The 14,444-nt window shown below is 61.3% G+C and overlaps 1 protein-coding gene across 3 annotated transcripts in view; it reads left to right on the plus strand.

Annotated features, from left to right (window-relative positions):
• Nucleotides 1-14,444, plus strand: part of SHANK3 (SH3 and multiple ankyrin repeat domains 3) — a 51,817-nt gene extending 37,373 nt beyond the window's left edge. For 2 of the 3 annotated variants that reach the window (XM_053895597.1, XM_053895598.1), the window contains 2 exons: nucleotides 1,706-3,968; nucleotides 11,903-14,444. In XM_053895597.1, the coding sequence (XP_053751572.1) occupies nucleotides 1,706-3,968; nucleotides 11,903-12,494 (2,855 nt within the window). In that variant the 3' untranslated portion in view covers nucleotides 12,495-14,444. Of the gene's footprint in view, nucleotides 1-1,705; nucleotides 3,969-10,838; nucleotides 11,853-11,902 lie in introns of those variants that run through there. The other variant, XM_053895599.1, reaches the window with a different exon arrangement.

The following is a 14,444-nucleotide window of genomic DNA, read 5'->3' on the forward strand; positions in this document are numbered from 1 at the left end:
AAGGCAGACCTAAAAATGATGATGATGATGATGATGATGATGATGATGATGATCATCTCGGCCTCCTTCCTGGGATGCTTCTAGGTGCTCAGCCCCATGCTGTAGGCTTTAAATGGCTCCAGCTGTGGCAGCCCCACAACAGGGGCCGGCATTTCTCTTGAGATTAGGAAACTGACCTGCTAAGAGATTAAGTAATGTCAGACAGTAACTTCCAATGCCAGAATTCAAGCCACACGAAAACCCACCTTTGCTGCGCCCGGGGTGAAGAGCTGTCATGCAGGACAAGATGCAGATCGTGCAGTGCGGGAGGCCTGGGGAGACCCCCTTGGCTAAAGGAGGAGGTGGCTGGGAACAGGCAATCTGCACTGCAGTGAGTTCATAAAAATGCGAGCAAGTACAGAGTGAAGCCAAGTGTAGATTCCTAAGGCACTGCACCAGAGACCTGTGCGTATCAACACGGAGGAAACGTTCACCCACTGTCCTCCGGTTGGGCCGTCGAACACTTGCAGCCTAACTGAACGTGCGTACGGTACAAGTGTCCATGCTGTGCCCACAAGGACACTTGGGAGATCTTGCCAGGCTCTGGCCAGGCAGCAGGACAATGAGGGCCCTGAGCATCCCAGTCCTGCTCTCGCACAGACCCTAACTCGGGCAGCAGAGCGGGTTTCATTTTAAGCCTGTGTTGCCCATGAGAGAATTGAGATTCAGGGGGGCCCAGGGCCTGGCCTGGGGTCACACAGCCCATAGGGAGTACAACTGACACATGGGTCAGGTGCTTAGTCTACAATTCCGCTTTAGCTCTTCCTCCTTCCCTTCCACCCTCCCTCACTGAAGTTCAGCCATTGAGGTTATAGCAGTGACCGGGCAGTGTGTCCGGTCCAGTCCACTTGGGTCTCTGGGATGGAGCCTCTCAGGGCTTGTCTTTTCACAAACACCTTCTCAGCTGGGCGCCAGCCTTCTTTCTGCCAGACGCATGGCTCAGCTGGCCACAGTCCTGCTGCCCCTCTGACTACAGTCCGTGCATCACTCCTACTCTGGGAGAGTGTCCCCCTAATTACTGACCATCTCTCTTCTTCCCGTCTCTGGTTGCCACCAGGGAACTCCCGGTGACACCTGCTTGTTCCATTGCTGCAATGTGGCCTCGCTCAGTCTTGGATGGAAGCCATGCACCAGCCGCCCCTACCTCTTCTGTGCAGTTGTCTTCACCACTCCGCATGGGGGGATGTGTAGGGGCTGCCCCGATTCTCCCTGGGTGTCTTCTTTGGGCCCTCTCAGTGTGATGGGGCTTGGGCAGGTCTTGGCCCAAACCCAAGACTTTGGGTCCTTTCACAGTCTGTTGGTGGGGCCCTCCTCTGCCTTATATCTGAAAGAATACCTCTCCCCACGTCTTTCCAAGAGCCCCCTCCCCCCAACTCAACACTGGGCTTGGGGTGCAGAGCTGGCATCCAGGGAGGAGCCCAGACTAGGGGCCTCGCTCAGATCTCCTGCTCTGGGCTGCCTTGTCCCCTTTTCTCTCAGACCCCAGCCTCCGTGCCCTTCCTGACCCCGTCCTCCCCCACTGGGTATCACTTCCCGCCAATTTCTAAGGGGGTGGCTTCGCAGTCCTTGCATCTGGGGCCATGGCTGCCCTCAGGTGGAGTCAGGGCAGGGCTGGCCCCTGCACAGGGCCGGTGCCAGGGTCTCACCAGGGCCCTTCTGTCCGCAGGGGAGGATGAAAAGCTGGCGTCCCTGCTGGAGGGGCGCTTTCCGCGCAGCACGTCCATGCAAGATACGGTGCGTGAGGGCCGTGGCATCCCGCCCCCGCCGCAGACCGCACCGCCGCCCCCACCCGCTCCCTACTACTTCGACTCCGGGCCGCCCCCCGCCTTCTCACCGCCACCCCCTCCAGGCCGCGCCTACGACACAGTGCGCTCCAGCTTCAAGCCCGGCCTGGAGGCGCGCCTGGGCGCTGGGGCCGCCGGCCTGTACGATTCTGGCGCGCCCCTGGGTCCGCTGCCCTACCCAGAGCGGCAGAAGCGTGCGCGCTCCATGATCATCCTTCAGGACTCGGCGCCGGAGGCGGGCGACACCCCCCGGCCTCCTCCGGCAGCCACCCCACCGGAGCGTCCAAAGCGGCGGCCGCGGCCACCCGGCCCCGACAGTCCCTACGCCAACCTGGGCGCTTTCAGCGCCAGCATCTTCGCGCCGTCCAAGCCTCAGCGCCGCAAGAGCCCGCTGGTGAAGCAGCTGCAGGTGGAAGACGCTCAGGAGCGCGCAGCCCTGGCAGTGGGCAGCCCTGGCCCGGGTGGCGGCAGCTTCGCCCGGGAGCCCTCCCCGACGCACCGTGGGCCTCGGCCAAGCGGCCTTGACTACGGCCCCGGGGAAAGCCCCGGCCTCGCGTTCGGGGGCCCAGGCCCGGGCAAGGACCGGCGGCTGGAGGAGCGGCGCCGCTCAACCGTGTTCCTGTCGGTGGGAGCCATCGAGGGCAGCACACCTAGCACAGACCTGCCCTCCCTGCAGCCCTCCCGCTCCATCGATGAGCGCCTGCTGGGGGCTGGCGCCGCCACCACCACCACCACCGGCCGAGACCTGCTCCTGCCTTCCCCCGTCTCTGCTCTGAAGCCATTGGTCAGCGGCCCGAGCCTTGGGCCTTCAGGCTCCACCTTCATCCACCCACTCACCGGCAAACCCCTGGACCCCAGCTCGCCCCTGGCCCTCGCCCTGGCCGCTCGAGAACGTGCTCTGGCCTCCCAGGCACCCTCCCGGTCCCCCACGCCTGTGCACAGCCCTGACGCTGACCGCCCCGGGCCTCTGTTCGTGGATGTGCAGGCCCGCGACTCTGAGCGAGGGGCGCTGGCCTCCCCAGCCTTCTCCCCAAGAAGCCCCGCCTGGGTTCCTGTGCCTGCTCGGAGGGAGCCGGAGAAAGCACCCCGGGAGGAGCGCAAGTCGCCAGATGATAAGAAGTCCATGATCCTCAGCGTCCTGGACACATCCCTGCAGCGGCCGGCCGGCCTCATCGTCGTGCACGCCACCAGCAATGGGCAGGAGCCCAGCGGGCTGGGGGCTGAAGAGGAGCGCCCGGGCACCCCGGAGCTGGCCCCCGCCCCCGCACAGTCAGCAGTGGTGGCAGAGCCCCTGGCGAGCCCCCGGGCTCAGCCCCCTGGCAGCACGGCTCCGACAGACCCCGGGCCGGGCCAGGGCAGCTCCGAGGAGGAGCCAGAGCTGGTGTTCGCTGTGAACTTGCCGCCCGCCCAGCTGTCCTCCAGCGATGAGGAGACCAGGGAGGAGCTAGCTCGCATTGGGCTGGTGCCGCCTCCCGAAGAGTTTGCCAACGGGGTCCTGCTGGCCACCCCACTTCCTGGCCCAGGTCCCTCACCCACCGTGGTGCCAGGCCCGGCCTCAGGGAAGCCGAGCAGCGAGCCGCCTCCTGCCCCTGAGTCTGCAGCTGACTCAGGGGTGGAGGAGGCTGACACGCGCAGCTCCAGCGACCCCCACCTGGAGACCACAAGCACTATCTCCACGGTGTCCAGCATGTCTACCCTGAGCTCGGAGAGCGGGGAGCTCACTGACACCCACACCTCCTTCGCCGATGGACACACTTTTCTACTCGAGAAGCCACCAGTGCCTCCCAAGCCCAAGCTCAAGTCCCCGCTGGGGAAGGGGCCGGTGACCTTCAGGGACCCGCTGCTGAAGCAGTCCTCGGACAGTGAGCTCATGGCCCAGCAGCATGCCGCCTCTGCCGGGCTGGCCTCCGCTGCCGGACCTGCTCGCCCTCGCTACCTCTTCCAGAGAAGGTCCAAGCTGTGGGGGGACCCCGTGGAGAGCCGGGGACTCCCAGGGCCTGAAGATGACAAACCAACTGTGATCAGTGAGCTCAGCTCTCGCCTGCAGCAGCTCAACAAAGACACACGCTCCTTGGGGGAAGAGCCGGTTGGTGGCCTGGGCGGCCTGCTGGACCCTGCCAAGAAGTCGCCCATCGCGGCAGCTCGGTGAGCAGGGCAGTGTGGGGAGGGTCCTGTCCCGTGTCCATGGCCCCCCCCACCCACCCTGTGTTTTTCCTCTTGTCTGTCCGCCATCGGAGGTTTCCTCCGTTCCCCTCCCCAGTCCATTCTATCCCACCCCTTACCTGTCCGTGGCATGCCTCTCTGTCCACTTGTGTCCTTTGTCTGCCCTTGCTTTGTCTGTGTGAGACAAGTCTCATTCAGGGATCCGAAATCTTGGGGCCGCTGTTCTCTCCATCCTGTTGGTGCTAGGAGTGGGGGCTGGGCACCCATCAGAGACCCAGCGGGGCCGAGCACCTCCACAGCCCTCCTGGAGACGCCCTGCCTTGGGGGGTTCTTGTGGGCTCTCACTCTTTTGCTCCCGACCAAAGCTGCCTCTCCTGTTACGGGTTGTTCTGTGCTCCATCCTGGAGTTGCAATCCGCTCCCCTCCCGCCACTGTTCAGCTTCGCTGTGAGCCTGTGGGCCCCCAACCCCATCCTCCCTGCGGCCACATGGCTGGTGCCACCTTTCCTGTAGCTGCCTCCTGCCTTGCTTCCTTTTGAGGCTTAGAGTACACAGACTCCTTTTCCTTTTGGGACGCACCAGCAGCTCCCTGTGTTCTGCCCCAGAAAAATTTGTCTCTCTGCTCTGCCTCAGAGCCCCTTAAACACAGACTGCAGTGCATTTTCAAAGTGCATTAAGAAGCCATTCTTAGGGGGAAGTCACAGCATCCCTCCATACTCCATCTGCCCTCTCGCCTTCTCCGTACCTTCCCTGTTCCTCTGTCTGTCTGCTCGTCCCACCTCTTGCCCAGGGTGGGGACTTGAAGAGGCCACGTTGTGCCCTGGAAATGGGGGTGGGGGTTGCTGAGCAAGGGGCTGGGGTGCTGCTCTGGTAGAGCTGCCAGAGCCCCTGGGCTGGTCCCTTGGATATTTCCTTGAGGACCCCATTCCCAAGGCTTTGCTCCTGAAGGGATCCCCCTTGGGCCTGTGGGCTCCATGGATGTTGGTGGGAGAGCTGGTTCCTGCCCACTGGTGCTGGTCTGAGGCAGCGCTGGTAACCCCCTGGCTGGCCCTTGTCTGCCCTTTTCAAGCTGCCTTTGCCTTCTGTACCCCTTTAGGCCCTCCTCCCTCTTCTGGCTTTGTCGGGGGTGGGGTGGGGTGGGGTGTGAGGTGCCACTGCCTGGCCTCCTTCTTGCTCCCTGAAGACCAGCCTATTGGGCCCTTTCCTGTCAGCCTTGGAAGGCACAGCTCACAAAGTGAGGGATTCAGTCTTATTCACACGGGCTTGTCTGATTTACCTTCTTCCAGTTAAGGGTTCAAAAGATATGTGGGGGCTTGGGAAGCTCACGGTGCCTCCCCTAAGTGGTCCAGGAATATTGTCCTTCAGCTCCTGTCATCTCAGGGGCTCACTTTGGGGCCCTCTCCCCTTTTTGCCTCTTCCAACTCCCAGCTGAATGTGAAAGCCCTCTTTCCAGCAGGGCAATGCCAAAGGTACCCTGAGAGTGGGCGTTATGGGCATGGCCAGGGTATCCATTTGGGATGAGTAGCCCAGGTCCTGGGCCTCTGCAGGACCTAACCCCTGGGGACGGGGGGGGGGGGGTTCCCTGACCCACCCTCGACCAGCCCCTATCTTCATCTCTGCTTCTCCTCCCTTGCCAGTCCCTCTGTTCTCTATGTCCTTTGGTCCCAGTGAAAATTAAAGCCATTTAAAGTGGGAAGCACAGTTCCTGATACAGTGCAGGCCCTCAATAAACGTTTGCTCAACAGACGAAAGAACTAAGCTAAATGCAAGCACTGTCTTTTGTGACCTGTAATCTAGGGAGGGGGCTTAGGATAAATATCACTGAAGGACAGACACATGATTCAGATGCACTGGTTGTTGGACCCCATGATCAGGCTCAGGCGAGCCTGGGTCTTGTCATTTGCTCTGCTGGCTCCCATGGGGTGGCTGGGCACCCTGAGCATTTCTCCTCTGTCAGGGTAAAGGTCTCTTGTCCCATGGCTCTGGGTTGTGCCAGGACCCTGTGTTTGTGTTCTGATTTGGACATGGGTTGGGGCAGGGCAAGACCCACAGGTGCCAGCTTTGCACCCCACCTACCCCACAGGTGCACTGGAAAGGGAGCCTCTTTGACTTGGCACTTCTTGCAAAAGTCCAGCCTCTGATTGGCTTCACATGGGTCCCCTGCTTTCCCCTGGATGAATCAGCAGGGTCAGGGATGCTGTAAGGCCTCCATTGGCCAGGCCTGAGTCCTGTGCTCTCCTGGGAGCTGGGGCACGGGGCCAGCCCACCTAGCAAACAGGTGCTGAGAGTGAGGGAGGGCGGGTCTCCAGAGGAAAATCAGCTGCTGTTACAGGGGTCCAGATGCTGGAAAACCTAAAACAACACAAGTCCCTTGTGACATGTTCTCACCAATGTCGGCAGTTTGCTTCATTCCCTGGCATCAGCTTGGGGTCAGAGGGCCCTGGATATCAACTCTCAGCTAGTTGCATCTGAGCTCTGTAGTCTTGGACGAGCCACTGTGAACTTCAGTCCCTCCCCTGAGAGATGGTGACGGTGACACCCTGAAGCACCAAGCTCAGGGCTGCAGCATGGTGGGCTCTCATGAAGTGGGCGCTCAGCCAGGTCCTTCGTGGGAAATAAAAGGGCCGGATATTGCGCTAGAAAATGCCAGGTCATATTATTTCACTTCTACAGCCATTCTCTCAGATGGATAACAGTATACTCTCCATTTTCCAGACAATAAAACTAAGGTTCTAAAGAGGTCTATTGCAGCTGGTAAGTGGTGGTATCTGTCTGGCCCCAAGCCCCACTCTCTGTTCACTGTACTCTCGGGGCTGTGTCGTTAAGCCCCTTCTGGTGACGGATGCTGGGTTTCTGTGCGGTAGCCTCTCACACAGAAATGCGCACCTGTTCACTGGGTAGACTGACACCGTTATCTATCAATCGCGTATATCACAAATAGCACGTGTATTCTGAAATCGCTTATCCTCGAGTCCGCGCAGCGCTCCCTCGTCAGCCCAGCTACGCGGAGCCATCCCTCTGCCCTGCCTTCCTATTCCCACTTCCCTCTGCACCCCCTTCTCTCGTTCACACTTCCTTTGGCCCTCTCTGCTTCCCCTCACCCCTCAGATCTGGGTGAAACCACAGTCCCCTGGCGTGGACCCCACTGCCCACTCTTGGCTTCTGGCCAGAGGCAGGGGGCTGAGCGGAGGATTCAGTGAGCGTGTGGAGTCGGCCCCTCCATGTGGCTGGCAGGAGCTGTGGTGCCCGCCAGGGCTGCTGGGCAGCTCTCGTTTGCGGCTCACTGTGGCCGGAACCTAGCACTCCTCTCTCATTTAGCGATGAACTGCTAGCGATACGGCCTCTAAGAGAAACGTTCTAAGTGCGGGAAGTTCCGGTGTCTGGGTGGGGCTGTTTCCTTCCCGGGACCATTCTTGGCAGAGGCCCCAGAGTAATTGCCTTGGCCACCTGGAGGGACCTCTGGCTTTTTGCAACATCGATCCTAGACTATTCATCTGCTCTATGCTTCTAGCTTCGGGTCTAGCCCTCGTATAGACAGGACGTCCATCCTCTCAGAGCCCCACCATGGTCTTTGGGGCTCACATCTGTACCCAACTCCACTCGCCTTCGGATCGGAATCCCACATGTCGTCTGAAGTCCATAGTGTCTCTGAGCACCGCAGAAACACTCAGCTCTGCTGTGGCTTTCAGCTTTACATCTGTCTGACCCTCACCTCTGGTTTCATAGAAAAAAGTTCATGGTGAAATAGCTGTGGAAATACAAAGTGGAAGGGGTGTCTTTCCTGCATCTTCTTAGCCCCTTTGATGTGCTTTGCGCCATGGTCTCGAACCTGTTAGGTCTCAGCTTCTCTGGCAGATCGTTAGTAAGTGTCTTGCAGAAGACACACATTCCTTATAATGGGGTAGAAACCCTGCTCTGGTGACCTTCTGCGGACCCTGTTCTACTAACATGTTTGGCTGGGATCTGGATACCACCTCGTGTCACCGCAGGTATCTCAAGGCCAGTGGGGCTTCTTCTGAAACCCGGGCTGACACTTGTGGTGTGACGGCCGACGCAAGAGCACTGGGGCCAGGATGTGCTTTGTCCTTGCAGGCCACACGAAACTGGGTCACATGCTTCAGGAGCCCTGAACTATGCTGGGGGAGCAGGAAGTGCTCACAGATGAGGGGACGTAGAGGCAGTTGGAGTGTGTTGAGGTTGGGCGGTGAGAAGGCGAAAGGCTGGAGACGCCCTGAGCGGAGAGTGCGCTTTGAAGCTTAGGAGTCTGTATCTAGTTTTGCGCTGCTGTTGAGGGTTATGTCCCTGAGTGGAGCTCCCAGACTGCAAAAGCCCACGAGGCCTAGACCTGCCCTGCATGAGTGCACTGGCAGAAGGCCCAAGACAGAGGCCAGGACCAGAGCTTGGGCTTTTCCTTGTCTGTTGGTGCCAACAGGCAGTCAAGCCTGGGAGGGACACGTCCCATTATTTTTGTTCGCTGACATTTAGCTTTGTCAGTGAGGAGATGAGGTGAGAGGTGCTGAGTGAAAATGTCTGGACCCTGAGGTGGCCGGGGGGGTGAGGATAAGGGCCTGGGTTAATGCTGGGAGCCCTCCATGAAAAGGAGGAGGAGCTGAGGGTGGCTCCCGGTCCCTGGTGTGGGGAGGACTGGGGGAAGGGAGAGCATGTTTGGAGGCCCCAGTAGAGGTCTGGAGCTCAGGAGAGCCTGGGCTCACACGAAGCATTCTTGGGCACGTCAGCCGTAGCCAAGGGTGGGAGTGGACTACGTGGCCCAGGAGAAAGTGTGTGTGCCGAGAGGAGAACCCACAAAACCCATCTAGGAAGGAAGGGGTCCTGCTACAGCCTGGGTAACTGCAGGGGTGTGGGGCGAGGGGCGAGGGGCGAGGGGCGAGGCCAGACCCCAGTGGCTGAGGAATCACCAGGCAGCAAGACAGTAGCAGATTCAGACGTGGTGGAAGAGACGTCCGGGGCCGCGGAGCCTTGCGGAGCCATCTGGAGGAGGATGCTGACGGCATTCAGGGGTGCCCGGTGAGGTACCGCTCGTTAGGGGGCGGGTGGCCCAGAACCCCTTTGGGAGGCTGGCGGGTGCTGTGATGTGGCCACACCGTGGCTGGGGCCCGGCTGGGGCGGCGTCAGTTGAGACTGGCAGTGGACGGTGACGGCTGTGCCGAAGTGGCGTGGAGACTTGGCTGTGGACGCTGCTGGGGTTCCTGCTCAGGGGACGACGTGGGCAGTTCCCTGCTCCCCTGGAGGAAGGGAGGAGGGGCAAGCACTTGGGCCACGGGTACCCTTGGCCACTCCCTGCTGTGTCCTGGGGCCTTGGGAGGCCACAGACTTCCTTGTGCTCTTCTTGTAGGCCTCCTGCCATGTCCACCATGCTTTGGGCATCCTTAGGACTGGCTCTCTCCCCACTCGCCCACCCAGTGGAATACGGCTCTTCATTCCCTCACTCATGGCACCTCCTGGCATCAGCCGCATTTTCTCCGGCAGGTGCCCATCTCCTGGCACCCACCACCTCTCCTCAGGAGGGTCTGCCTGGGTGCTGCTAGAGCCCGCCTCAGCCCTCTGACAGGAAGGAGCGCTTCGGCACTGGCCAGAAGGGCGTCCTGGAGCCCAGACCCTGCTCTGGGCTCAGGCCAGTCGTCTCCACTGCACTCCCCAGCACCCGTCCAGTTCTCTCTGCCTTCACAGCTTGGCTGTGGTCCTGCCAACTTGTCAATATGCTTCTGTCACACCGGAGACCCTGGGCACACCCACATGGTTCCACTGAAACTTAACCCTTGGGGTAGGGCTAAGCAGGATTCCCTCCTGAGACACGAGGTCCTCAGGCCTGAGTCGCTGTGTGAGAGTCGTGGTGGGGCTATACTGGGGCCATCCCCTCAGCACCTTCCCCTGCACTGCAGCCCCCACCCTAGCATTTCCCTAGCAGTCACCGCCACCTGGGCACCCACCACCCCCTTGCAACATCCCCTTGGGTACCCTCCCTCTCTCCTTCACTGCTGACCCACTTTGCCCCAAAGCCCAGGTGGTGCCAGGGAGATCAGGTGTGGTGGGAGCAGGGAGGGTTTTTTCTGGCCGGTGCCTGTTCCCTGAGCCCACCCCAGGTGTCCTTAGAGCCCCTCGCCATGGGGGGTAGGGTGGAGGGAGGCCTGGTTTCAGGAGGCTCTGCTGTGGGTCTGAGCCCTGGGGGGAGGCAGCGGGGAGAGCGGCTGAGGGGAGAAAGCCGGTGGAAAGTGATGGAAGCTGGAAACTGGAACTGAGGTCGAGCGGGAGGGACAGACAGAACTGGATCTTTAGGGAGAGGCTGGTCTTGCCCAGGTGGGAGATGAAAAGACAAAGCCCGCACGGAGGGGCGGAAGGACGCCCAGGGTGCCCTGTGCGGTGCGAGACTGGCACCAGTCAGGATAGCGCAGAGGTGGATGGGGGCACCCAGAGGAGGCTCCTCAGCCCGGCAGGGGCAGGGGCAGGGAGGGGGGATGGCAGCTGCAGAGGCCAGTCAGGCCGCAGAGAGTGTAAGGGGACATGAAGTGTCACCCAAGTGCCAGGTGTCTGCCGAGCACTTGCCACACAGTGTCCCAAGGAAAGCCTGTGGAGGTCACACAGGCAGACCCGGAACCCACCCAGATCTGCCCACGTGTGGCCTGCAGGTCCCTTTCCCCAACAGCCCCAGATTTGCTCTCTCCCATTGTACCTGACTGAGTTCCTCCCCCAGTGGGTGTCTGGCCAGGGAGACCTGTACCTGGCTGCCATACTGTAGCTGTGACTGTGGGCCATGTGCCTGCTGTGTGGGCCTGGGCTGCTAACACTCTTTCTCATTGCTCTCTCCTGCCCATCTGCATGTGGCTGCTCTGTCTAGCTGCGCGGTGGTCCCGAGCGCCGGCTGTGTAAGTGAGCATGCCCATCCCATGCCTCTCACTGTCCATAGCTGCACCTGGTCACCCTGGTCTCTGCTCTGCTTGGCTTCGTGAGGCTTCTGTGCCACCGACAGCCCCCTGAGGCTTCCCCTGGGCGCAACTGGGGATAGGGACTGAAAGGAGGGGGTGGGAGAGGGGAGTGGGTTTTCTCTGGAGGTGCCCCCAGGTAGGCCTCCCACCATGGCCATGCTGGAGAGGGGCTGCAGGTCTGGGGGTCCTGTCAGGTGATGTTGGGAAGAGAGGCATCATTTGTGTGTGTGTGTGTGTGTGTGTGTGCGCACATGTGCTGCTGTGTCCCTGTCACGAACAGGCTGCTGCCATTCCTGCCGCTGCTGCTGCATGTCTGTGACGCGTGTGGGTGCCGTCCTGTGCAGGGAGGCCGACTGTCATGGGTGTGTCGCTGCCTGACACCTGCACATGCTGCTGCTCTGTGTGGGCATGAGCGCTGCCTGGTGTCTGTCTCTGACTCATGGACTTGGTCAGTCTGTGCAGCCACCAGCCTTCATCACGACTCAGCCGTCCCTGAAGCCTGCCCAGGTTTCTCTGGGTCTCCTCAGGAGAGCAGAGCTGTGTGTGGGAGTGGGGAGAGGTACTGCCAGTCTTACTGTCCAGGACACGGGCAGATGGGGCAGTGCCCAGAGCCTGTGTCGGAGGCTGTCAGGGATGGGGCAGTCGGCCCTTTGCCACGAGAGGCTCTTTCCTCTGGTGGGCTGCTCTTGGATCCCCATGGAGTGAAGGGGCCCTCTGTTTTTACTCTTTATGTTCCAGTTTAGGCCCCTTCTCTCCCGGCAGGGCCCTGACTCTGACCCTGGGGGCCAAACAGAGGGGCCCTATCATGACCACAGGACCCCACCCTTCTTTCTTCCTGTGGCCCTAAGGCTACCCCCACCCCAGCCCCAGTACCCACCCGACCTGCGTCCTCCTGGCCACTGGCCCCTCTCCCCTCTGCCTGCCCCCACATCTCCTGGCGCCCCTCACCTGGCCTTGACCCCCTCTCCCTCCGCAGGCTCTTCAGCAGCCTCGGTGAGCTGAGCTCCATCTCAGCGCAGCGCAGCCCTGGGGGCCCGGGCGGCGGGGCCTCCTACCCGGTGCGGCCCGGCGGCCGCTACCCCGTGGCGCGGCGCGCCCCGAGCCCAGTGAAGCCCGCGTCGCTGGAGCGGGTGGAGGGGCTGGGGGCGGGCGCGGGGGGCGCGGGGCGGCCCTTCGGCCTCACGCCTCCCACCATCCTCAAGTCGTCCAGCCTCTCCATCCCGCACGAGCCGAAGGAGGTGCGCTTTGTGGTGCGCAGCGTGAGCGCACGCAGCCGCTCGCCCTCGCCGTCGCCGCTGCCCTCGCCAGCGCCTGGCCCCGGCCCCGGGGCCCCCGGCCCGCGCCGGCCCTTCCAACAAAAGCCGCTGCAGCTGTGGAGCAAGTTCGACGTGGGCGACTGGCTGGAGAGCATCCACTTGGGCGAGCACCGCGACCGCTTCGAGGACCACGAAATCGAGGGCGCGCACCTGCCGGCGCTCACCAAGGACGACTTCGTGGAGCTGGGCGTCACGCGCGTGGGCCACCGCATGAACATTGAGCGCGCGCTCAGGCAGCTGGACGGCAGCTGACGCCCCCTCCCCACGTCCCAGCCGCGCCCTGCCGGCAGGGCCCCCCACCCCCACCCCCGGGCCGCGGGCTCGGCCTGCCCCCCACAAAGGCGCCCGGGCCAGGAATGTTGCATGAATCGTCCTGTTTGCTGTTGCTCGGAGACTTGCCCTGTACATTGCTTAGTGCCCTCCCCGGCCGGCGAGTCCCACCCAGCACACGGTCAGGAAGGGCGAGGGCCAGGGGAGGCTGGAGCGGGAGAGGGTTGGGGGTGGGGTGCTCCGGCCTGACCATCTCCCGCACAGCTCCTGGTGGCTACTCTCCCAGAGGGGGGGACCTAGTCCAGCATGCGAGGTCAGGACACACCTTGGTGACTCGGGGGGAGGGGGGAGACTTGGGGTTCTCGGTTGGGGGCCTAGGAGCCCCCCCCTGTTTTGCATATTTTAATCCACTCTATATTTGGAACGAGAAAAGGAACAAATATCTCTGTCCTTAATAGCTTCCCTTCCCCTCCCCTACAGCCCCCCCCCCCCCCACTGGTTCCGCTGCTGCTGCCCAGTCTTCCATCTCTGGCCCCTCACTGCCACTGCCACCCCACATGGGGCGGGGGACGCTCCAGCTGGTCTGGGGTTGGCCAGGGTCCTAGTAGCCCGCCCTGGGGCCCCAGCTCGGCCCTCTCCCCTCGCTGAGCTATAGTGTGCCCCACCGACCCTTCAGGTGCTGCGTGGAGGAGGGGCGGCAGGCAGCGAGTCCTGCTGGGCACTAGCCAGGTCAGGTGGCCTGGGAGACCATTGCCCTGGGGAGGGGCAGGGCCCTGGCATCCGCCCCAGCCAAGTCCCTCACAGGGTCCCTTCCCAGGAGGGGTCTAGCCTCCTCCCCACACTGTTGGGCAACCACAGCAGAGAAGCCTCCCTGCCTCAGACCCCAAAGTCTCCTGTTCCTGCCCTGTGTGTGTGTGTGTGTGTGTGTGTGTGTGCGCGCGCGCGCACGTGCGAGTGTGTGAAACTCTGGGTGCGGCTGAGTGCGTCGGAGCCCTGTGTGTGCCTGACTGGAGTGTGGTCCCAACGGGCCACTCTGGGACTAGTGTGGGGGCTTCAGCAGTGTGCACAGGGTGCATGTATGGGTGTGTCCCTGTGAAAGCACCCCATTTCCACTTCCAAAGAAAGTCAGAGGCACCCTAGGACCTGCTGTTTGCCCAGCCCGTCCTTCCAGAGCCTCGTCTAGCCTGAGCGGGCCTCCTTGGTGAGGCTCTGCTGCTTGGACAGGCTCCCAAGAGCCCTTGGAGGCAGTGCCCCGCCCCCCACTGGGCTTCTGGGGGGGGGAATCATAGAGGACCCCTAGAGTCAGGCCACTGCAAGCCCTGGGGAGAGGCAAAGACCCCAGAGGGCACCCCAGCCCCCCTTACTGTGACTCCTCACACTCAGCAATGACCTGTGGGGTGGGGGGCCCTGGGACGTTTTTAAACCTAGGGTTTGGAGTCTGGACTAAGCTCCATCCACGTCACTCACAAGTTTCTGTTTATATTTCTAGCTTTTTTTAATAAAAAAAAAAAACAGAAAACTGAAGTTTTCACAGCCCAGGGGCCTGGCACGCCGGTCTGTGCCCGCCTGCCCCGCCCTGGCCCACCGGCCCCATTCCCTGGGCAGAGTCACACCCAGTAACCCTCTCACCGACAGACCAGGTCACACACAGCAGCAGTCACTGTAACAGACTGCCACATACACCCTCAGTCTCACACTCACCTGTGGGTTTTTGGTTCCGTTCAATTTGGGTTTTTAACTTTACAGGGTCAGTCCCGCTTCACCCCTCCTTTTGTATGGAGTTCCATCCGGGGGATTTCACCCCTGCTCCAGTCCTGAGGCCTCCTGACCCTGACGTTGTGATACACCCCACAGAGATCTATGTTTCTTATATTATTATTATTGATAATAATTATTATAATATTATTATGTAATAAATTTATAAGAAATGAA

This window comes from Panthera pardus, unplaced genomic scaffold, assembly GCF_024362965.1.
Source record: "Panthera pardus isolate Hobbes unplaced genomic scaffold, ASM2436296v1 HiC_scaffold_6, whole genome shotgun sequence".
Classification (NCBI taxonomy): Eukaryota; Metazoa; Chordata; class Mammalia; order Carnivora; family Felidae; genus Panthera; species Panthera pardus.